Source organism: Artemia sp. Qi Xiang Cuo, chromosome 10, assembly GCF_049724085.1.
Source record: "Artemia sp. Qi Xiang Cuo chromosome 10, ASM4972408v1, whole genome shotgun sequence".
Classification (NCBI taxonomy): domain Eukaryota; kingdom Metazoa; phylum Arthropoda; class Branchiopoda; order Anostraca; family Artemiidae; genus Artemia; species Artemia sp. Qi Xiang Cuo.
Window position 1 is genome coordinate 15,661,308 of NC_142803.1, and position 24,049 is coordinate 15,685,356.

Below are 24,049 nucleotides of genomic sequence, written 5' to 3' on the forward strand. Positions count from 1 at the left end.
TTTTAATAGTCATAAGTGATTGGAGGGCAACTAGCCCCCCACGCCCATCATTCCCCCAAATACATCCAATCAAAATTTTGAGATAGCCATTTTGTTCAGCATAACTGATTTCCAGATATAAAATTTGTTTTTGAGGAGAACACTCCCCCACAACCCTCAGCGCAAGGGTTTTAAGTTATGCCTGGAGGGCATATAAGAATGATGTTGGCACAATATACTATTTAATTTTTTTTTCCTTTATAGCAGGGCACTTTATATGGAAGGGGTCGTCGTAGAAACTTCAAAAAGGGCTCATTCGATTGGAAATCGAGAGTTCTGGTGCCCTTTTTAATAGTCGAAAGTGATTGGAGGGCAATTAGCCCCCTCCCATGCCCATCATTCCCCAAAACTCATCCAATCAAAATTTTGACATAGCCATTTTGTTCAGCGTAGTTCATTTCTAGCTAGAAAATATGTTTTTGAGTAGAACACTACCCCAAAGCCCTCAGGGCAAGGGTTTTAAGTTATGCCCTGGGGGCATATAAGGTTTTTATAGAAGGCGTTGTCGTAGAAACTTCAAAAAAGGCTCCATCGAATGGAAATTCAAAGGGTTAGTGCCCTTTTTAAATAGTAGAAAGTGCTTGGAGGGAAACTAACCCCCCCCCCGCGCACGCCCACCATTTTCCCAAACACATCCAATCACCATTATTAGATAGACATTTTGTTCAGCGTAGTTTATTTCCAGATGGAAAAAATATTTTTGAGGAGGACACTCCCCCACAACCCTCAGGGCAAGGATTATAAGTTATGCCCTGGGGGCATATAAGGTTTTTAGTGAAATCTTTTTTGTAGAAACTTGAAAAAGGGCTCATTCGATTTGAAACTCAAGGGGATAGTACCCTTTTTAATAGTCGAAAGTTACTCGAGGGCAACTAACCCCCCTCTCACGCCCACAATTTCTCCAAACACATCCAATCAAAATTTTTAGATAGCCATTTTATTCAAAGTAGTTGAAAGTCTTGGAAATTAGGTATTTAAGGATGACAAACCCTCCCCCCAGCCCTCAGGGCAAGGGTTGTAAGTTATGCCTTGGGGCATATAAAATTTTTATTGAAAGCGTTGTCCTAGAAACTTCAAAAGGGCTCTTTCAATTGGAAATTAAAAGGGCTAGTGCCTTTTTCAATAGTTGAAAGTGATTGGAAAGCCACTAACGCCCCTCTCACACCCATCATTTTCCGAAACACATCCAATCGAAATTTTGAGAGATCCATTTTGTTCAACGTAGTTGAAGAATCTGGAAATTAGGTCTTTTAGGATGATAAACCCCTCAGAGCCCTCAGTACAAGGGTTGTAAGTTATGCCCTGGGAGCATATAAGGTTTATATAGAAAGTTGTTGCATAAATCATAGGCAGCACGATCGCGCTGCCTAAGTAAAGAACGGGGACACACGAGAACAAGACGAGACTTGGGGACTAAGTAAAGAGGGGGACACTCCCCTACGACCCTCGTGTCATGTGTTTTAAGTTTTACCCGGGAAATACATCCGAGTAATGGTGGCATAATGTATTATTTATTTATTTTTTCCTTTAAACCATGGCACTTTGTATCGAAGAAGTTGTCGTAGAAACTTCAAAAAGTGCTCATTCAATTAGAAATTGGAGTGACTTGTGCCGTTTTTAATAGTCGAAAGTGATTGGAGGGGGACTAACACCCCTCTCTCGCCCACCATTTCCCCGAACACATCCAATCAAAATTTTGAGACAGCCATGTTGTTTAACGTAGTTGAAAGCTCTGGAAATTCGGTCTTAGAGGATGACAACCACCCTAACAGACCTTAGGGTAAGGGTTGTAATTTGTGTCCTTTGGGTATATAAGGTGTTTATAGAAAGCGTTGTCGTTTCCAAAAGGGCTTATTCGATTGGAAATCGAAAGGCCTAGTGCCCTTTTTAGACCAGGGCACTTAGCCCTGGGAGTTGCAGGGGGTTTTTCATCATTAAAGACATAATATCTGGACCTTTCAACTACGTTGAACAAAATGGCTATCTCGAAATTTTGATTGAATATGTTTGGAGAAATGGTGGGCATGAGAGGGGGTTCAGTTGCCCTTCAATTACTTTCAACTATTGAAAAGGGCACTAAACCTTACAATTTGCAATTGAATGACCCCTTATTGAAGTTTATACAACAACTGTTTTTATAAAACCTTATATGCCCCCAGGGCAAAGCTTAAAACCCCTACCCTGAGGGCCGTGGTGGGGGTTGTCATCCTCAAAGACTTAATTTCCGATATTTTCAACTACGTTGAAAAATGGCTATCTCAAAATTTTGATTGGATATGTTTGGGGAAATGGTGGGCATGAGAGGGGTTAGTCGTCCTCCAATCGCTTTTGACTAATAAAAAGTTTCCTAGCCTTTTCAGTTTCAAATCGAATGAGCCCTTTTTGAAGTTTCTATGACAAAATTTTCTTTAAAAACCTTATATGCCCCCAGGGCATAACTTACAACCCTTGCCCTAAGGGTTGTGAGCGGGTTGTCATCCTGAAAGACCTAATTTTTTAGAACCTTAAACTACGTTGAAGAAAATGGCTTTATCAAAATTTGATTTGATGTGTTTGTGGAAATGATCGGTGTTAGAGGGGGGTTAGTTGCCCTCCAATCACTTTCTACTATTAAAAAGGACACTTGCCCTTTCAATTTCCAATCAAATGAGCCCCTGTTGAAGTTTCTTCGGCAACCGTTTCTATAAAAACCTTATATGCCCCCAGAGCATAACTGAAAACCCTTGCTCTGAGGGGTGTGGGGGTTTGTCATCCTCACAGACATAATTACCAGAACTCTCAATTACGTTGAGCAAAATGGCTATCTCAAAATTTTAATTGGATGTCTTTGGGGAAATGGTGGGCGTCAGAAGAGGTTAGTTGCTCTCCAATCACATTCGATTATTAAAAATGGCACTAGCCCTTTCAATTTCCAATCAAATGAGCCCTTTTTCAAATTTCTACGACAACACTTTTATACAAACCTTATATGCCCTAAGGTCATAACTTAGAACTTTTACCCTGAAGACTCTGAGGGGGGTTATCATCCCCAAAGACCTAATTTCCAAAACTTTGAACTACGTTGAACAAAATGGAAATTCCAAAATTTGGATTGAATGTGTTTGGGGAAACGGTGAGCGTCAGAGGGGGTTTGTTGCCCTCTGTTTCTGTTCGTTTTATATTGGCATAGTCTTTCCATAGTCAGCGCGCTAGTGGTGCCTAAGTAAGTTGGAGCCAATTTTCCCAAATCAAGTAAAAATGACAGTAAAAACAGAAAAATGAGCCATTTGGTACCACGAAAGTACTATAAAGTTACTATAAGAAACTGTAAAAAACTGTAAGAAACACATAAAAATGTGTTTATATGCATTTTGATACATTCTTACCAGTCGGACAAAACTTCCAGGGGAGGAGGTGAAGGGTCAAATCTTGTAACCCCTCTCCCAGGATATGGCCTCTCAACCAACATCCTTTGATATTAGCCAAATTATGACTACAGTTTGGCTAGTCCCCCTAGTCAATACCTTAAAATCGCTAAAGAAGTTGCAGTAAGTATAAAATTCCAGAGAGCCAGCCTTTTCACATGCACAGCAGGAGTTTTTGTAAATTGAATTGGCATTTAAGGTATCAAATAACTTCTTAAATGGCTCGATAAAAATCGATAAACTAAAATAGATAGCTTAAAATAAATAAATTATTTACTGGAAAAAGTTTTTAACATTGTTTCTGTTCGTTTTATATTGGCATAGTCTTTCCATAGGCAGCGCGCTAGCGCTGCCTAAGTAAAGAACGATGTGGGCACAATGTGTTTTTTTTCTCCACCCGGGAACTTCGTATCGAAGGAGTTGTCCTAAAAACTTCGAAAAGGGCTCATTCGATTAGAAAATTGGAGAGGCTAGTAACCTTTTTAATAGTCATAAGTGATTGGAGGGCAACTAGTTCCCCACGCCCATCATTCCCCCAAACACATTCAATCAAAATTTCGAGATAGCCATTTTGTTCAGCATAACTGATTTTCAGATAGAAAATTTGTTTTTGAGGAGGACACTCCCCCACAACCTTCGGCGCAAGGGTTTTAAGTTATGCCCTGAGGGTATATAAGAACGATGTTGGCACAATGTACTATTTATTTTTTTCTTTTATAACAGGGCACTTCATATGGAAGGGGTCGTCGAAAAAAACTTTAAAAAGGGCTCATTCGATTGGATATTGAAAGTCTAGCGCCTTTTTTAATAGTAGAAAATGATTGGAGGGCAACTAGCCCTCCCTCCACGCCCATTATTTCCCCAAACACATCCAATCAAAATTTTGAGATAAACATTTTGTTCAGAATAGTTCATTTCCAGCTAGAAAATATGTTTTTGAGGAGGACAATCCCCCACAACCCTCAGGGCAAGGGTTTTAAGTTATGCCCTGGGGGCATATAAGGTTTTTATAAAAGGCGTTGTCGTATAAACTTAAAAACTGGCTCATTCTATTGGAAATTCAAAGGGCTAGTGCCCTTTTTTAATACTAGAAAGTGATTGGAGGGCAACAAGCCCCCCCCACGCCCATCATTTCCCTAAACACATTCAATCAAAATTTTGAGATAGCCATTTTGTTCAGCGTAGATGATTTCCAAATAGAAAAAATATTTTTGAGGAGGACACTCCCCCACAACCCTCAGGGCAAGGATTATAAGTTATGCCCTGGGGGCATATAAGGTTCTCAATGAAATGTTTGTTGTAGAAACTTGAAAAAGGGCTCATTCGATTTGAAACTCAAAGGGATAGTACCCTTTTTAATAGTTGAAAGTGAATCGAGGGCAACTAACCCCCCTCTCACGCCCACAATATCCCGAAACACATCCAATCAAAATTTTTAGATAGCCATTTTATTCAAAGTAGTTGAAAGTCTTGGAAATTAGGTATTTAAGGTTGACAACCCCTCCCCCCAGCCCTCAGGGCAAGGGTTTAATGTTATGCCCTGGGGCATATAAAGTTTTATTGAAAGCGTTGTCGTAGAAACTTCTAAAGGGCTCATTCAATTCAAAATTAAAAGGCCTAGTGCCTTTTTTAGTAGTTGAAAGTGATTGGAAAGTGACTAACGCCCCTCTCACACCCATCATTTTCCGAAACACACATAATCAAAATTTTGAGAGATACTTTTTGTTCAACCTAGTTGAACGTTCTGGAAATTAGGTCTTTTAGGATGAAAAAACCCCTCAGAGCCCTCAGTGCAAGGGCTGTAAGTTATGCCCTGGGAGCATATAAGGTTTATATAGAAAGTTGTTATATAAATCATAGGCAGCACGATCGCGCTGCCTAAGTAAAGAACGGGGACACTAGAGAACGAGACAAGAAACGGGGACTAAGTAAAGAGGGGGACACTCCCCCACAACCCTTAGGGCAAGGGTTTAAAGTTATGCCCTGGGGACTTATAAGAACAATGTTGGCAGAATATATTATTTATTAATTTTTTCCTTTAGAGCAGGGCACTTCGTATCGAAGAAGTTGTCGTAGAAACTTCGAAAAGCGCTCATTCAAATAAAAATTGGAGTGAATTGCGCCCTTTTTAATAGTCAAAAGTAATTGAAAGGTGACTAACACCCCTCTCACGCCCACCATTTCCCCAATCACATCCAATCAAAATTTTGAGACAGCCATGTTGTTTAACGTAGTTGAAAGTTCTGGAAATTCAGTCTTAGAGGATGACAGCCACCCTAACAGACCTTAGGGTAAGGGTTGTAATTTATGCCCTGAGGGCATATAAAGTGTTTATAGGGAGCTTTGTCGGTTTAAAAAGGGCTAATTCAATTGGTAATCGAAAGGCCTAGTGCCCTTTTTAATAGTCGAAAGTGACTGGAAGGCTTGACATCTTTATAGTAAAGATCGATGTGGGTATAATGTATTTTTTGTTGTTGTTGTTGTTGTTTAGACCAGGCCACTTAGCCATGGGAGTTGAAGGGGGTTATTCGTCCTTAAAGACATAATATCTGGACCTTTCAACTACGTTGAACAAAATGGCTATCTCGAAATTTTGATTGAATATTTTTGGAGAAATGGTGGGCGTGAGAGGTGGTTTAGTTGTCCTTCAATTACTTTCAACTATTGAAAAGGGCACTAAACCTTACAATTTGCAATCGAATGACCCCTTTTTGAAGTTTATACAACAACTGTTTTTATAAGACCTTATATGCCCCCAGGGCAAAGCTTAGAACCCCTACCCTGAGGGCCGTGACGAGGGTTGTCATCCTCAAAGACCTAATTTTCAAAATTTTCAACTACGTTGAAAAATGGCTATCTAAAAATTTTGATTGGATACTTTTCGGGAAATGGTGGGCATGAGAGGGGTGAGTCGTCCTCCAATCGCTTTTGACTAATAAAAAGTCTCCTTAGCCTTTTCAATTTCAAATCGAATGAGCCCTTTTTGAAGTTTCTTTGACAACGCTTTCTATAAAAACCTTATATACCCCCAGGGCATAACTTACAACCCCTGCTCTAAGGGTTGTGAGCGGGTTGTCAACCTGAAAGACCTAATTTTTTTAACTTTAAACTACGTTGAAGAAAATGGCTATATCAAAATTTTGATTTGATGTGTTTGTGGAAATGATCGGCTTTAGAGGGGAGTTAATTGCCCTCCAATCCCTTTCTACTATTAAAAAGGACACTTGCCCTTTCAATTTCCAATCAAATGAGCCCTTTTTGAAGTTTCTACGACAACCGTTTCTATAAAAACCCTTATATGTCCCCAGAGCAATGAAAACCCTTAGGGTTTTCATTGGTTTAACTGAAAACCCTTACTCTGAGGCGTGTGGGGGGTTTGTCATCCTCACAGACATAATTACCAGAACTCTCAATTACGTTGAGCAAAATGGCTATCTCAAAATTTTAATTGGATTTCTTTGGGGAAATGGTGGGCGTCAGAGGAAGTTAGTTGCTCTCCGATCACATTCGATTATTAAAAATGGCATTTGCCCTTTCAATTTCCAATCAAATGAGCCCTTTTTCAAGTTTCTACGACAACACTTTTATACAAACCTTTTATTCCCCAAGGTCATAACTTAGAACTTTTACCCTGAAGGCCCTGAGGGGGTTTATCATCCCTAAAGACCTAATTTCCAAAACTTTGAACTACGTTGAACAAAATAGAAATTCCAAAATTTTGATTGCATGTGTTTGGGGAAATGGTGAGCTTCGGAGGGGGTTTGTTGCCCTCCAATCATTTTCAACTATTAATTATTATTTTGTGCTATTTATTATTGATTTATTTTCCTAGGAGTGGTTATATTGAGCTAATACTCATTGAGCATTGGTGGAGGGGTGGTTCGAATAGAATTTAAAAGCTCTAGTGGTGTTATTAAGTGACCAAATAGATTGAAGGTCAAATAGCCCACTAAGAAACACTTGTTTTCCCCAAAGGCATCCGACTGATCTTTTCAGGCAGCGATTCGGTTCATCATAGTTGAAAGGTCAACGAAACATGTCTGTGGGACTGCCACAAACCCCACAGCCCCTTTACGGACAAGATTTGTTATTAGGAAATATACGAAAATTTTCAGGCAAAATTTACGTGGGTGGAGAGGGGGTTTTCCATGGGAGATTTTATCTTGGGGAAGAAAGTTTACAAGGGGAATTATCCAAGGGAAATTGAAATAGGGGAAGTGGCTTTCCTGGCAAGCTGTCGGAAATTAAATATAAGAGAAGTTTTTTCAGCTGAAAGTAAGGAGCAGCATTAAAAATGAAAACAAACAGCCCCCTGTTATGTACGGAAGAATTTTTTTTTTAATTCTATTGTGGCTCTTTACTTTAAGGTAAAAAAGTTGTATTTGTTTTAATAACCAAAAACGAGAACATCATAAGAATGTTATTTACCGTCTTAGTAAATGTAAAAAAAACTATATCTGTTAAACTTTAATCTTTTTAAAAGATTAAAAAGATTCCAAATGCTTGTATTCTATCAAAGTTTTAATAATTATTGACAATTTTAAGAATCTAGTTGCTTATTCACATTTGATTAAAAAAGTAAGGATATTGATGAAAATGTCATCAAAATACACATCAAACACTAATTACCTTCCATAATGAAGCATCAAAGGTAAAAGAAAATCAGAGAAGAAAAATCAGAAAAATAACTGGGGTTTACGCACCCCGGTTATTTTCTGATTCAAAACACTCAACATAAAATAAATATACCAACATCCAGAACTGTTCATATTTGACTGGTCCGTTCTATTCTTTAAATTAAATAAACAAAACACTTTTTTTAACTGAAAGTAAAGAGCGACATTAAAACTTAAAACGAACAGAAATTATTATGTATATGAAAGCGGTTGTCCCGTCGTCAACGCCTCGCTCTTTACGCTAAAGTTTGACTCTTTCTCACAAGTCTATTTTTTAAAACAATAAAAAACTTTAGCGTAAAGAGCGAGGCGTCGAGGAGGGGACAGCCCCTTTAATATACGGAATAATTTCTGTTTGTTTTATGTTTTTAATTCGCTCTTTAATTTTAGTTAGAAAAAATTGTTGTTTTTTTTAATCTAATTTCTGAACTTTTATAATTAATGCAGATTTTGATCTTGGCTCACCGTATATGAGTCATTAAAACAAAATTTGCATATCTATTTTACTTTTTTGGTTAAATGGCTTTCTCGAAAGTTGTTTAATTTTATTTACGAACGTTTTCATTAGTAATAAATATACATCACTAACGTATTAATTTACGTCACGAACTTCTACATTCATATATTTGTAATATGTATATTAGAGGGTTCGCCTCCTTGTCAATACTGCACCAGCAGTAGAATACCATATATTTAAAATATAAGATTCTTTCCTTCTAAAGATGATTCGGGCAGAAATTATACGTCCCCTAATTGAGTTCAAATACCGCTTCCAAGAGTCTAAATTCTTAATCAACAAAAAGAGAAATTGCATTTCTAGCTCCAGTCAAACAACGACGCTGGTCGTTCGAATTTCGCTAAGATAATTAGTAGCAAGAAAAATGCTACGTACGATATTTCTAAGGAAGTTTAAACGGCAAAAAAATCGTGTGAACGCCTGAATCATCTGAAATATCTTAAAGAGATTATTGGACGAGGATTCGCGTCCTTGGGGCACATGAGCCAATGGCAAGCAGTCCTTACAGCGCAGGACGAAAGAACTGCGTTTGGGAGTGGGGTAAATGTGTTTTTTAATTTGAATATGAAGTCATACCTGAAACGATTAGCACGAAATTCTTTTGGTCACTGTTATTGTCATTGAAGTGACCCGTTGCTGTACAACTAAACAAGTAAGTTCAATAGATCTATTGTCTTTCTTATCTGTGTTTATTTCATTTATATGTCTGCGTCTAGTCCAACAATAGGCAACTAGTTCGTAAGTCTCCAAGGTAAATGGTCCCAAAGGAATCTGATCTCCAGATAGCTCAAGAAAGAAGAGGCCAAATTTATATGTCTACATATTCGATCCTCTCCCATTAATTGAGAGCGGCGCTAGCCTAGTTGACACAATCTCCAGCGCTATAAGCGGCGCTATCGGAGAAATTTCTATCGCCACAAGTAGCAAATCTTTTATCGCTACAATACCTCGCTCTCTAGGCTAAAATTCGAATTTTCTTCCAATTCTTTAAAAATGGCCCCTTAATCACAGAGGCCATTAATTAAAATAAATACCTCTTATGAGAGTACTAAAAAAACTTTAGCGTAAAGAGCGATGTATTGACTAGGGGGCGAACCCAGCGATATACGTAATAATTTCTGTTCGTTTTAAGTTTTGATGTTGCTACTTACTTCAGTAGAAAACATAGTTATTGCATTTTTTTTCGACCATGTTGAACAATGGCTATCTCAAAATTTTGATCGGGTGACTTTGGGGAAAAAATGAGAGTGTGAAGGGGCCAGGTTGCCCTCCATTTTTTTGATCACTTAAAAAGGGCACTAAAACTTTTAACTTCCGTTTGAATGAGCCCTCCTGCGATATTCTAAGACCAATGGGCTGATACGATCATCGCCGGGGAAAAACAAAACAAAAAAATAAATAAAAACGCATCCGTGATCTTTCTTCTGGCAAAAAATACAAAATTCCACCTTTTTGTAGATAGGAGCTTGAAACATCTACAGTAGGGTTCTCTGATACGCTGAATCTGATGGTGTTATTTTCATTTAGGTTCTATAGCTTTTAGGTGGCGTTTCCCCCCTTTTTTTTAAAACCAGGCAAATTTTCTCAGGCGCGTAACTTTTGATTGGTAGAACGAGACTTGATGAAGCTTATATATTTGAAATCAGCATAAACATTTTATTCCTTAGGTGTATCTACTGGTATCAAAACTCCGTTTTTTAGAGTTTCGGTTACTATTGAGCCGGCTCCCTCCTTACTTACAGTTCATTAACACGGACTGTTTGATTAATAACAGCAGAACTAGAAAGATAGAATTTGACAGGAAGTCATCGTACTATCTTTTTTAAGATACGTGTTGCCAATCACAGTATAGAAATATTTCAACACAGACACTGAGCCACCAGGATGCATGATCATAGGCTGTGCCATAGCGCTGCCAAAGTAAAGAATGATGTGGGGACAATGTATAATTATTATGATTTTTTTATACCAGGGCGGCATTTTGTATAGAAGGAGTTGTCATAGAAACTTAGAAAAGTGCTCATTCGATTGGAAATCGAAGGGGCTAGAACCCTTTCTAATAGTCGAAAGTGATTGGAGGGCAACCCTCCACGCCCATCATTTCCCCAAACACATTCAGTCAAAATTTTGAGATCGCCCTTTTCTTCAGCGTAGTTTAAAGAAGATCTGAAAAGTGTTTTTGAGGATGACAACTCTTCCGCCCCCCGCAAAGCAAGGGTGGCAAGCTATGCCCTGGGAGCTAAGGGTAGTAAGTGATGCCCAAAGGGCATATAAAGTTTCTTGGAAATGGTTGGACATTAAGTTTATATTTTTTAAGGATTCTTTTCAATTTGTCACTCAATTTTGGAATGTAGGGTAGAACAGTCAAAAATTTCTTATCATCCACCATTGGGATGGTATCTGTTGGGGTTTGTGGATTTGATGCATTCTTTTCTGCCTTTTTTCGTCTTTTGTCTATAATGATCTATAATTTGTTTATTAATGTCACCTTCAAGAATTAAATTATTATACAGAACTTTTTCAACAACGGCAAAGATAAAACCAGCCCCATTCTGGATAGTGTTGTTTATAGAATTCCTTGTTCTTGTGGCAGTTTTACGTTGGTAGAACCCAACAGCAATTGGGGGAGAGGTTATCTGAACATAGGTTGTCAATCGAAAAGGCCATGAGGTTACGCCAAAGGCTTGAGGTTTTGATTCGGCCTTGGCGCAACATGTGTATGAGAGTCCACATCATTTCATTTTGTTTCACGGAACCTCCATTGTTGCCCCCGTTAAAGATCTCACCGCAAGTTTTTCGGGAGGCAGTTGAAATAAAAAAGCACATTCACCAAAAGGTAGCTCTCAATAGAGACACTGGAGAAACTTTTCAAGTCCCATTTATGATGAAATTATTACTTCTGATCGTTTTTACATACATCCACAAAATTATATTGTGCAATCAAATAGAATCTCCGATAATAATCAAACTGGAAAGTGATTAGCCTTTAAGAGTGCTTTACGTAAAATGAAATTGTGAAATGCCATTTAGACTTGTGTTTTTTATTCAGTTACCCTTTACCCGTTACTAAGAAAGGGTCGTCGAATTTTAGTTTTGTGTTTTTATTTCAAGGTTTGGTTTTTATATTTTTATCAGTTTTATTCTGCATTGAGGACGGTCAAGTGGAGGTCTTACCGAAATATTTGCATAATTTTTCCACTGGCTGTTAATTTTCCTCGTTTTCTTCCTTTCTTCGCGATTTTATGTTTTATCATGATTAGCCAGTGTGGACTCAGAAATTATTTACTCTTACTACTATTACAACTATGCCTAAGGGTGTGAAGATGAAATTTTCAAAGATTTTTTAGGGGATAAGGTGAACTGAATCACAATACTCTTTCTGTATGCAGGTTGTTAAAAAGGGTGTAACAGTAATATCTTAGGAGCAGTTTGGTATGTGAAGTTGAAGCTAACACGGCGTCTTGTGAGGGATGTTGAACTAATCAAAGGAAAATACTTGCGTCTTAAAGCTTCTGTTTCTACTCGTGCTGCTACTACTGTTACTATTATTACTACTTCTATTACTACTAATAAAACAGTTCGTGGTAAAGAACTGTAAGTAAGGAGCGACCCGGCTCAATGGTAACCGAAACTCTAAAAAACGGAATTTTGATACCAATAGATACATCAAAAGAATCAGATTTGAATTCTGATTTCAAATATATAAGTTTCATGAAGTTTAATCTTACTTAGCAAAAGTTACGCGCCTGAGAAAATTTGGCTGATTTTTGAAAAAAGGGGGAAAGACCCCCTAAAAAATATAGAACCTTAATGAAAATCAAAACCTCATATTCAGCGTAGCAGAGAACTCTACTGTGGAGTTTTCAATCTCATACCTATAAAATTGGTGAATTTTCTATTTATTGCTAGAATAAATATCACTGATGCGTGTTTATTTGTTTTTTTGTTTTTTTTTCTTTTCCCCAAAGGTGATCGTTTCGACCCAGTGGTCCTAGAATATCGTGGGAGCGCTCATTGGAACGGAAATTAAAGTTTCTAGGGCCCTTTTAAGTGACAAAAAAATTGATTGCAACTAGGCATCCTCCCACTCTCATTTTTTCCCAAAGTTACCCAATCAAAATTTTGAGATAGCCATTTTGTTCAGCATGGTCGAAACTATAATAACAATGTCATTTTAGATGACTTAATCCCTCAAAGCCTCCAGGGGGAGGGCTGAAAGTTATTTCAGCCTCCCCATTGTCTCCTCAGTGCGGGAGATTTTTCCTGGTCGTGGGGGGTGGGGGTGGGTCGGGGGTTATATGGGATGATCTTTTCATGAAGGTAGTTTTCATGGGGGAAGGGACATTGCTATGAAGGGGGCGCTGGATTTCCCATTATTATTAAAAAAAATCAGAAATTAAATATAAAAAACAAGTTTTTCAGCTGAAAGTAAGGAGCAACATCAAAAGTTAAAACGAACAAAAAAATATTAGCTATATGATTGGATTCACCTTCTAGTCAATGCCTCGCTCTTTAAGCCAAATATTTTTTAGTACTTTCATAAGAGCTATTTATTCTAATTAACGGCCTTTGTGACTAAGGGGTCATTTTTAAAGAATTGGAACAAAATTTTGTTTACTTATTCAATGACGGTGAACCAAAATAAAAGCTGAATTAACTAAAAAACGATCAGAAATTAAATAAAAAAAACAAGTTTTTTAAACTGAAAGTAAGGAGCGACATTAAAACTTAAAACGAACAGAAATTATTCCGTATATGAAAGGGGCTGTCCCCTCCTCAACGCCTCGCTCTTTACGCTAAAGTTTGACTCTGTTTCACAATTTTATTTTTTTAAACAATAAAAAACTTTAGCGCAAAGACCAAGGCGTTGAGGAGGGGACAGCCCCTTTCATATACGGAATAATTTCTGTTCGCTTTAAGTTTTAATGTCGCTCCTTACTTTCAGTTTAAAAAACTTGTTTTTTTTATTTAATGCCACTAAAGCTTAGGCTACGACTATTAATTCTACTGCCACTGCTATTAAATCTAAGGGTTTAAAGGCGAAAAATTTGGTATATATAGAAACTATATGAAACTAAATCTAAAAACAGTGTGCCCACACAGGTTGTCAAGCAGACGTATCAGATATGCTTCAGGAACAGCTGATGATATTAAGCTGAAACTTTAAGCGTGTTTTGAAGGGGATGTTGAAGCAACCAAAGGTGCTATGCGCGTACTGCTACTGTTGGTCATACAAATGTTGCTACTACGTAAGCCAAGGTTATTAAGGTGAAGCTTTTAAGGAATATTTAGGCAGATGTTGAACTAAATCAAAACAAGCTATGAACATATGGACCTTCAAAAAGGTGACAAAGCATTATCTCAAGAACAACTTATATCATTAAGGTAGACCTTTAAAGGTAAGTTTCGTGAGATTTTGGACTATCCAGTATACTGAACTATCCAGTATCCAGTATATTTGTATACTTTTAATACTACCACTGCAGTTGCTGTAACGCCAAGAGTATTAAGGTGAAACTTTTAGGGATGGTTGGGGGGGGGGGTTCAATTAAACGATAAATGTATGCATGCAGGTTTCTAAAAGGACATATAAACAGTATCATAGGCAGCACCAATCTATGCTTACTAGAAATATCATTGAAACTTGTAAAGAAGCTAAATGGATTCAAAATTAGAAGTTCTAGTGCCATTTTTAAGAGTAAAAAGAGATTGAAGGGCAAGCAGCACTTCTCTCAAGCCCATTTAATTTCCAAACACATTCAGTCAAAATTTAAGACACCCATTTTTTTCAGCATAGTAGAACGGTCCAGCAACTATATCCTTAGGGATAATGGGTATTTTGTCCCCCCCCATAATTATGCAAATGGCCCATTATGCTTTAAAAGTGAATGTTTTCTTTGAAACTAAATCAAAACGCAATGTGTTTGTGGTTGCCAATAAGTTACCTCAGCAATGTATTGAGAACGACTGGGCGTATAAATTTGAAACTTTAGGGGCTACTTCTATTACTACTTTTGCTCTTACAGTTTAAATAAATAAAAAGAGTGTAAGTGTATCCAGATTGTCACAAAGCATATATAGAATCCTTTGTTAAGTTTTATTTTTCAGGTCAACTTGAGGAGGTATGAAATAAAATTTAAATTTACTATTTGTATCAGGATTCAAAATTGTTGAAACAGTTTCTTCAACATCCAAATAGCAAGCTAAACTATGAATTCTTATAGAATCTAAATAAAAACAAGTTTTTTCCACTAAAAGTAAGGAGCAAAATTAAAACTTAAGACAAACAGAAATTATTCCGTATTTGAGGGGGTTTGCCCCCTCGTCAATACCTCGCTCTTTATCGGTAAAGTTCGTCCTAATTCTTTAAGAATGACCCCTGAATCACAAAAGCCATTTAATTAGAATGAAAGCTCTTTTAAACCACGCCCCCTCATATAAGTAATTAAATAAAAAAACAAGTTTTTTTAACAGAAAGTAAGGAGAAACATTAAAACTTAAAACGAACAGAAATTACTCCGTATATGGAAAGGGCTGTTCCCTCCTCAATGCCTTACTCATTACGCTAAAGTTTGACTTTTTCTCACAACTGTATTTGTTAAAACAATAAAAAAAATCTGGAAAAAAACACAAACAAAAACAGCAAACAAATAAACACGCATCCGTGATCTTTCTTCTGGCAAAAAATGCAGAATTCCACGTTTTTGCAGGTAGGAGCTTGAAACCTCTAAAGTAGTGTTCTTTGATATGCTGAATATGATAGTTTGATTTTCATTAAGATTCTATCACTTTTAGAGGGAAAAGGAGGACAAGGCTAAACTTGATGAAACTCAAGTATTTGAAATCAGCATGCAAATCCAATTCTTTTGATGTATCTACTGGTATCAAAATTCCGTTTTTTGGAGTTTTGGTTACTATTGAGCTGGGTCGCTTTACCGAAATTACCGCTTTACCAAAAAAATGTTTTTTTTACCACAAAATGTTTGATAATTTCTGTTCGTTTTAATTTTTAATGTTGCTCCTTACTTTCAATTGAAAACACTTGTTTTTTTTTAATTTCTGATAATTGTTTTAATAACGGTGGGAAATCGAGCTCCCCCTCCATGGGACATTCCGGCCCCCTATGAAAGATCCCTCCATGGAAAAATCATCCAACGTTACCCCCTCTGCCTTTCCCCATCAGAAAAATCCCCCCAGAAACTGTCTGTATACTTTCCAATAACCAATACTATATGTAAACAATGGGCAAAGTTCATTATTTGCAGCCCTTCCCCCAGGGACTTTGGGGGGGGGGTTAAGTCATCCTCAAAGTCATTGTTATCAGGATTTTCGACAATGGTGAACAAAATGGCTATCTCAAAATTTTGATTTGGTGACTTTGGGAAAAAACGTGGGAGGAGACTAGTTGCCCTCCAATATTTTTGGTTATTTACCATTACCATTGGTTACTTACAGTTATTTTTGGCACTACAACTTTTTATTTCAGATCAAATGAACCCTCTCCCAATCTTCTATCATTTGTAGTTTGATATGATTACCCCTGGAGATAAAAACAAACAAAAAATCAAATGAACATGCATCTGTGATCTTTCTTCAGGCAAAAAAAAATCCAAATATTCCACATTTTTGAACAAAAGAGCTCAAAAACTCTACAGTAGGGTTCTATGGTATGCCGAAACTGATGGAGTGATCCATGTTACAGAGGTAGCTAGCAACCTAGTAACAGACAATTATGTCCAATACTAAAAAATATAATAACCAATAACTCCTAAGAATAGAGTCAGATTAAAACAAGAAGTACATTCTTAGAACCGCGTTGTCCAAAACCTCTATATTAAAACCCCTATAAAACCCCTATAGACCCCTATTATTTTTCCCATTTTTTCTCATCTGCTAGCTCGGCACTGGAAAATCACAGAGAGCTGTTTAATGGCTCATTTTAAACGAAATTGCTATATATAGTGCCTTTTGTAATTAAAAAGAAAATAGTTTTTAAAGTAGAATCGATTTTAACAAAAAAAGCTGCATATTTATGTGCAAGCTTGAGGATTCACGTCATAATCCTTGGTTGTTACCATATATGACGTAATAAGTAAATTCAACATTTATTCACGTTTATCTTTCGACCAGATAATATAGAATGCACCGATATAGTTCATTTAAATGGGTTCAAATGTAACTTTACATGAAACTTTATAAATGTAAGTTTCATCGGATATAGCTGAAACCTAATAAAGAACAAACCACGGCCAATAGTAACTAAAAGTTAAGATAATGCAAGCATCTTTTCAAAAGTTGCTTATCTGGGTAATGGTGTCATATTGAGGATCGTCACTTTTTATTCTAACTAAGAAAAAGCCAAAGGCTTTTTCTTGTTTGTAATTTTAATTATAAAATCTGGGTTGCAGCAGTAGCTAGTAACCTAGTAAGAGACGAAGCAAAAAACAAAAGCAAAAAACAAAATAGCCCATAACTCTTACAAATAGTCAGATCAAAACAAAAATTACACCATTCGAACCGTCTTGTCCGAAACCCCTACATAGGAAACTTACCGTCCCTTGGCTTTAATAACAGGGAATTTTCATTGAAATCACCTGCCGTTTTGGGCGTGTTTCCCCTCTTTTTCAAAAATTGAGCGAATTTTCTTGGGGTCGTGAATTTTGATGGGTACCATTAAATTTGATGAGTTTTACTTATTTTGAATAAGTATCAAAATTCAATTCTTTTGATGTATCTATTGTTATCAAGACTATGCTTCTTAGAGTTTCGGTTACTATTGAGCCGCATTACTCCTTACTTACAGTTCGTTACCACGAACTGTTTGAAAAACACCAAAAAGGTATAAATTATTTTTTTTCATGAAAAGGACAATGTCAATAAAAAATAAGCAGAAATTAATTTTAAAACCTTTTTCCACAAAACAAGTTTTTCAGAAAAAGTAAAGAGCACCATTGAGCCAAAAATAAACAGAAATAAAGTCAAATAATCTTCCAAGCATAAAAATACCACAAATAACTATCAATGAAAAAATGAAACCCAAGACGAACAGAAATTACAATAAGTTGCCGAATCAAACTCAAAACGAGCAAAAATTAGCATAAGTAGGGCTGATAGCCCCCATGCCCTCTCAAGACCAGAACATAATTTGCGCTGTACTGGAAAAAAATACGCTTTACCTGTCTTTACTTTTTACTTAAATAAATATAAAATTATTAAGACTTTAAGGAATAAATATCAGTATATATAAATTATAATTAATTGATAATCCATGGTCATTTTTTCTTTGTTTCAGTGAACCGTTTTTAAATTAAGTTTTTTAAATTATTCTTATATTAAGAAAATGGTCATTTACGCATGAAAATACAGATGTGAATTTCTAAGGTTAGATAAGCCTAAGTTATGTCTAAGGTTTGAGTTAGATCAAATCATAGCTTATCCTGCCTTTCAGTTGCCCGGGAGTTATTACTAATATAGTTATTATCTCTGTGGACAGACTCTCTAAATAATGAAAACTAATTAAGTAACAATTTAAGTTAGAACATAGTTTAATCCAAAACGGTAGTTAAAAGAAAAGCAGAAAGCATAAGAAAAGCTCTGGAACTCCAGAACTCCATCATACCTGGAACTCCGTTGTACATAAAAGCAGTATTGTCTTCTCGTTTCCAACTAATTTTAGGTTCAGGTTGCCCGTGGGCTTTGCATATTAAAGTTGCATTCATACCTTCTCGAACCGCAGTTTCAGCGCCGGTTTCTCCTGGCAAAATCTTTGGCGGAACTGTAATATGAATCAAACTAAAATTATGGTAAATAGGAAAAAAAATGCATTGGCCTACCATAGGAGTTAGGTGCTTTAAACTGGGAGATCCGGGCTCAAAGTATTTTGTGCGTATATTATATTTGAAACGAGACATTATAAAGCTTATTTTTGTCAGCATCCATGTCCAAGTAATTATGCTTAGGTAAGTAAGCCGTAACTAGAGAATCATTATAAAAAAAAAATTACCAACCAGAATTGATTATATGAAATGAATAGCTTTCAATACATAAAAGGTCTCTGCCAGGAATCTCTGTCACTCCAGCTTTCCTTGGGTCTGGTCATCAGAGGAACAAATTTCGAAAGGAAAGTGAGCCTTAAGGCTCTAAAACCAAAACTTATAGGAGAAACTTCAGCAAAAATTACCTAAATTATCTAAATTCGAAAAAAATATGTCCTTTGGGAGGGTATTTTTGAAAAGATTTAAGCCTATTGCCTTTTTTATTGGCTCTTGTCCCAACGAAAAGTGTTTCCATAAATATAGAAAAACTACCTGGGTAGTGTTAATAGTGAATAAAGTGGATGTGCTTCAAACGTCAAAAGTCGAATATAAATGGGACACGGTGTTTGCTTACAGTTGAAAAAAGTTAAGAAGAATGAAAAGATAAGTCTTTGAGCTAACATTAGAATCTTTGAAGCAACGGTAGTAATTATAATAAAAAATAATTTTTAACCCGAGGAACAATATATATGAATAGAGGAGTAAAAAATTTTAACAACAAAGATATTAACTTTAAAATCAGAAAGGGCTATGAAGGGCTAATCAGAATGGGCCCGACCAAAAACTACTATCTTGACTGATCTTATTGCATAATTTCAAGTGAGGACAACAGTGCTGTTGCAGCATAAGAACGCAAAAGGTACCTGTTCGGCAACCCTGCTGTATTCAATACAAAAATACATAAAATAGTTAACCTTCATTTGCTTTAGATCTGGCTTAGTAAAAAGTAAATACAGCCCAGAATTAAAGGAATCACAAAACCACAGTGCAGTTCAGCAAGTCCTCGCCTTTAAAAATTATTACAGTTTGCATTATATTTCTATAATCAGTTAGCTTCAATTTATTATGATGTCCAGTCTAAAGGTTATGAATTACATATTTGCGCTTTGGATTTTTCTAAAGATTTTAACAGTATTTGCCGTGCACAAGTGTGGCACTCTTTGTCTGAGTTTGGAGTGAACCCTTGTGTCATACATGTACTTAAATTTAGTATAGTAATTCGTTTCTTCGTTTAAAATCTGGTACAGGATACAACGGTAGCATACCAGTTCAATCTGGAGTACGACAGTGTGGAGTGCTATTACCTTATCTATTTAATTATTGCATTCAAAATGTATTATCAGGAATCAGGCCTTTGTATTCTTATATTTTATCTGATGTGTCTTATATTGTGTACGCGGACGACCTGCTAGTTTTAAGCCGAACCAAGTCTATTTTGGCATTATCTGTGCACTGTATTTCTATGATGTTTCGAAACGTTGGTCTGTTTTTGAATGATGATAAATACGAATATTTAGTTTTCAATCCCAAATCATCAGCTCATAATTTGTCCTATGGATCCTCAGTAACTTGTAATTTTGCGAGTTTACGGTAGTTAGGGATTAGAATTTGTTCTACACTCCCTTTTTTTCGACTTCAGGTTCTGAGAGATGCTAAAAAAAAGTTGAAGATTAGAAATGCGAAAATTGTAAGTAACTGCGGAAAATATTTACGCCGAGCTTTAGCTAAAATATATTCAACATGTTATTACCATTCTGTCTTGTTTTTAAGTGCTATGTATTTGTTATTGAATTAGACTAATTGGCACCCGATCCGTATTGCTTATTTTAAATATTGCAAATTTTTACTGTACCTTCCTACTTCATGAAGTAATACACGTATTATTAAGAAGTATTGTGCACCCGACATTATCCAATCGTTTGATCTAGTGCTAATTTAACAAGACATGCTTTTGTGTCCCTAGGCCCAAACCATAATATTATCCGTGTGTTTTTATCTGAGATAAGGGTTTAAGTTATCTATGTGTTTGTGCTTTTTATCTTTTTTTCCTTTTTAGTGTATATTACTCGGCTTGTTTTGTCTAAAAGTGGGTTATACATTAATTATTATTATTATAACGCCCGGTGCTACTTCCGGATTCATGCCTGAAAATACCAAGTAGTCTAGGACCCAGCCTCTGAAAACTGACACAGGTGTGGTCAGTGAGATGACCGCGAAACGGATGTTGAACCCAACTTAACTGACCATGCTGATTATGGAAACGACCACTATATTGTTGAGAAGTGTTGGCGTGTTGTTGTAAGATCAAAGTTTTAGGTTTCTTCAGCTTTTAGCTGCGGATAAAATGTGTAAGTGTCAAAGTAAAGCCAGAAATGCATTGATTCTAGAAACCTAATACAGGAAACGTTGCGAATTCACCTCGCAGCAGAGAAGAGGAGACACTGAACAGCTAAGATCATACAAAGTCAGTTTTTCACAGAGCCAATATGTATCATACAAGTATTTTAAACAGGAAGAGTAACACGATTATTCATAAATTAATTAACAAAACTTTTTCCACAAAATAATTATGTCAAGGAAATGCAAACAACTACATTAAACCAAAAATGAACAAAAATAAAATAAAATAATCTTCCAATCATGAATTGCTCATAAATAAGCATCAATAAGTAAATGAAACTCAAAAGGAACAGAAATTACAATAAATAACCGAGTCAAACTCAAAACGAGCAGAAATTAACATAAGTTGGGCGCAAATCCCTTATGCCTTCCAAAGGCCAGAACAAAATTTGCACTTTACTGAAAAAATATAAATTTTTTTACTTTCATAGCTTAAATAAATAAAATAATATTAACATTTTGATTACTAAATATTAGGCTAGTAATGTATATTAAACTGACAATGTACATTCATTTGTATTTTTTCAGTAAAGTGCAAATTTTGTTCTGACCTTTGGAAGGCATAGGGGATTGGTGCCCAACTTATGTTAATTTCTGCTCGTTTTGAGTTTGACTCGGTTAATTATTGTAATTTCTGTTCGTTTTGGATTTATTTATCGATGCTGTTTTGTGGTAGTTTCACGCTTGGTAGATTATTTGATTTAATTTTTGCTCATTTTCTGGTTAATGGAGTTATTTACTTTTTGTTGAAAAACTTATTATGTGGAATTTTTTTTTAAATTAATTTCTGTTGGTCTTATATTGACATAGTCTTTTCAGGGGAAAAGAAAATTATTCTTTAAATTTTTTCGTTTTTAAGACTTTTTAGTTTGGCCGTCTATTTTTATTCTGGAGAAAAATTTTCAGCCATTTTTAACAACATACACCCTTTATAAAATGCAACAACAGAAATTAGACTCTGAATTGTATTCACATTTGCGCTAGTTGCCATCAGATAAACAATTTGACATCATTTGCAAAAAAATATGTTTAATTTCTTTGAGATAATGAGCTCACTTATGCTGTATTTATAAAGTTAAATTTTAAGAGCTGAAGTGTGAGGGTTGGCATGGGAGGGTGGGGGTCGAAGGGGGATTAGTTGCCCTTAAATCACTCTTGAATATTAAAAAGGGCATCATCCGTTTCTATTTTCAATCGAATGAGCCCCTTTCAAAGTTCCTACGACAACTCCTTCGATACAAAGTGCCCTGGTCTAAACAACAACAAAAAATAATACATTATACACACATCAATCTTGAATATAAAAATGTCAAGCCTTCCAATCACTTTCGACTATTAAAAAGGGCACCAGGCCTTTCAATTTCCAATCGAATGATTCGTTTTGGAAACGACAATGATTTCTATAAACACTTTATATGCCCCCAGGGCATAAATTATAACCCTTACCCTAAGGTCTGTTAGGGTGGTTGTCATCCTCTAAGACCCAATTTCCAGAACTTTCAACTACGTTAAACAAAATTGTTATCTCAAAATTTTGATTAGATGTGTTTAGGGGAAAATGGTGGGCGTGAGAGGGGCGGTAGTTACTCTCCAATCACTTTCAACTATTAAAAATGGCCCTAGCCCTTTCAATTTCCAATCAAATGAGCCCTTTTGAAGTTTCTACGACAAAATTTTCAATAAAAATCTTATATGCTTCTAGGACATAACTTATAAACCTGGCCCTGAGGGCTGGGGGAGGTGTCATTCTCAAAGACCTAATTTCCAGAACTTTCTACTACGTTGAACAAAATGGCTATCTGAAAATTTTGATTGTATGTGTTTGGAGGAATGATTGGCGTGAGAGGGGGGTTAGTTACCCTCCAATCATTTTCGACTATTACAAAGGGCACTAGCCCTCTCAATTTTGAATTGAATGAGCCCCTTTTGAAGTTTTACGACAACTCTATCTAAAAAAACCTTATTTGCCCCCAGGGCAGAACTTACAACCTTTGCCCTTGGGGCTCTGGGGGGTTCGTCATCATTAAATACATAATTTCTAGAACTTTCAATTACGTTAAACATAATGGCTATCTTTAAACTTTGATTGAATATTTTTGGGGAAATGGTGGGCGTAAGAGGGGGCTTAATTACTGTCCACTCACTTTTGACTATTAAAAAGGGCAATTTCAATTTCCAATCAACTAAGCCCTTTTCGAAATTTCTATAACAACTTTTTTTCTAAACTTTATATGCCCCCAGGGCATAACTTACAACTCTTGCACTGAGGGCTCTGAGGGGGTTATCCTCCTAAAAGACCTAATTTCAAGAACTTTCAACCACGTTGAACAAGATGGATATCTCAAAATTTTCATTGGATGTGTTTGGGAAAATGGTGGGCGTGCGAGGGGTGTTAGTCGCTCTCCAATCACTTTCAACGATTAAAAAAGGCACTAGCCATTTCAATTTCCAATTGAATAAGCCCTTTTGAAGTTTCTACGCTTTCAATAAAATGTTATATGCCCCCTGGACATAACTTAAAACCCTTGCCCTGAGGGCTTTGGGGAGGAGGGGGGAAGGGGCTGTCATCCCTAAAGACCTAATTTCCAGAACTTTCAACTAATTTGAATAAAATGGCTATCTAAAATATTGATTTGATGTGTTTGGAGAAAAGATGGGCGTGAGAGGCGGGGTAGTTGCCTTCAAATCTCTTTTGACTATTAAAAAGGGCACTAGCCCTTTGAATTTCCAATCGAATGAGCTCTTTTTAAGTTTCTACGACAAAGATTACTATAAATACCTTATATGCTCCCAGGGTATAACTTAAAACCCTTGCCCTGAAGGCTCTGGGGGGAGTGTCCTACTCAAAGGTATAACTTCCTGAACTTTAAACTACGTTGAACAAAATGGCCATTCGAATTTCCAATTGAATGAGCCCTTTTTTAAGTTTTTACGACTAAGATTACTATAAAAACCTTATATGCCCCTAGGGCAAAACTTATAACCCTTGCCATAAAGACTGGGGTGGGGGGGTGTCCTGGTCAAAGGTATAATTTCCTGAGCTTTGAACTGCTTGGAACAAAATGGCAATCTCAAAATCTTTATTGGATGTGTTTGAGGAAATGTGGGCGTGGAGGGGGTGTTAGTTGCTTTCCAATCACTTTCGACTATTAAAAAGGGCACTGACTATTTCAATTTCCAGTCGAATGAGCCATTTTT

The 24,049-nt window shown here is 36.4% G+C and overlaps 1 protein-coding gene across 1 annotated transcript in view; it reads right to left on the bottom strand.

Moving 5' to 3' along the window:
- LOC148947508 (lachesin-like) overlaps positions 1 to 24,049 on the bottom strand; it is a 113,026-nt gene that overhangs the window by 56,022 nt on the left and 32,955 nt on the right. Inside the window, exon 4 of the mRNA XM_089095873.1 lies at positions 18,256 to 18,411. Coding sequence (XP_088951999.1) covers positions 18,256 to 18,411 — 156 coding nt within the window. The remainder of the gene's footprint in view (positions 1 to 18,255; positions 18,412 to 24,049) is intronic.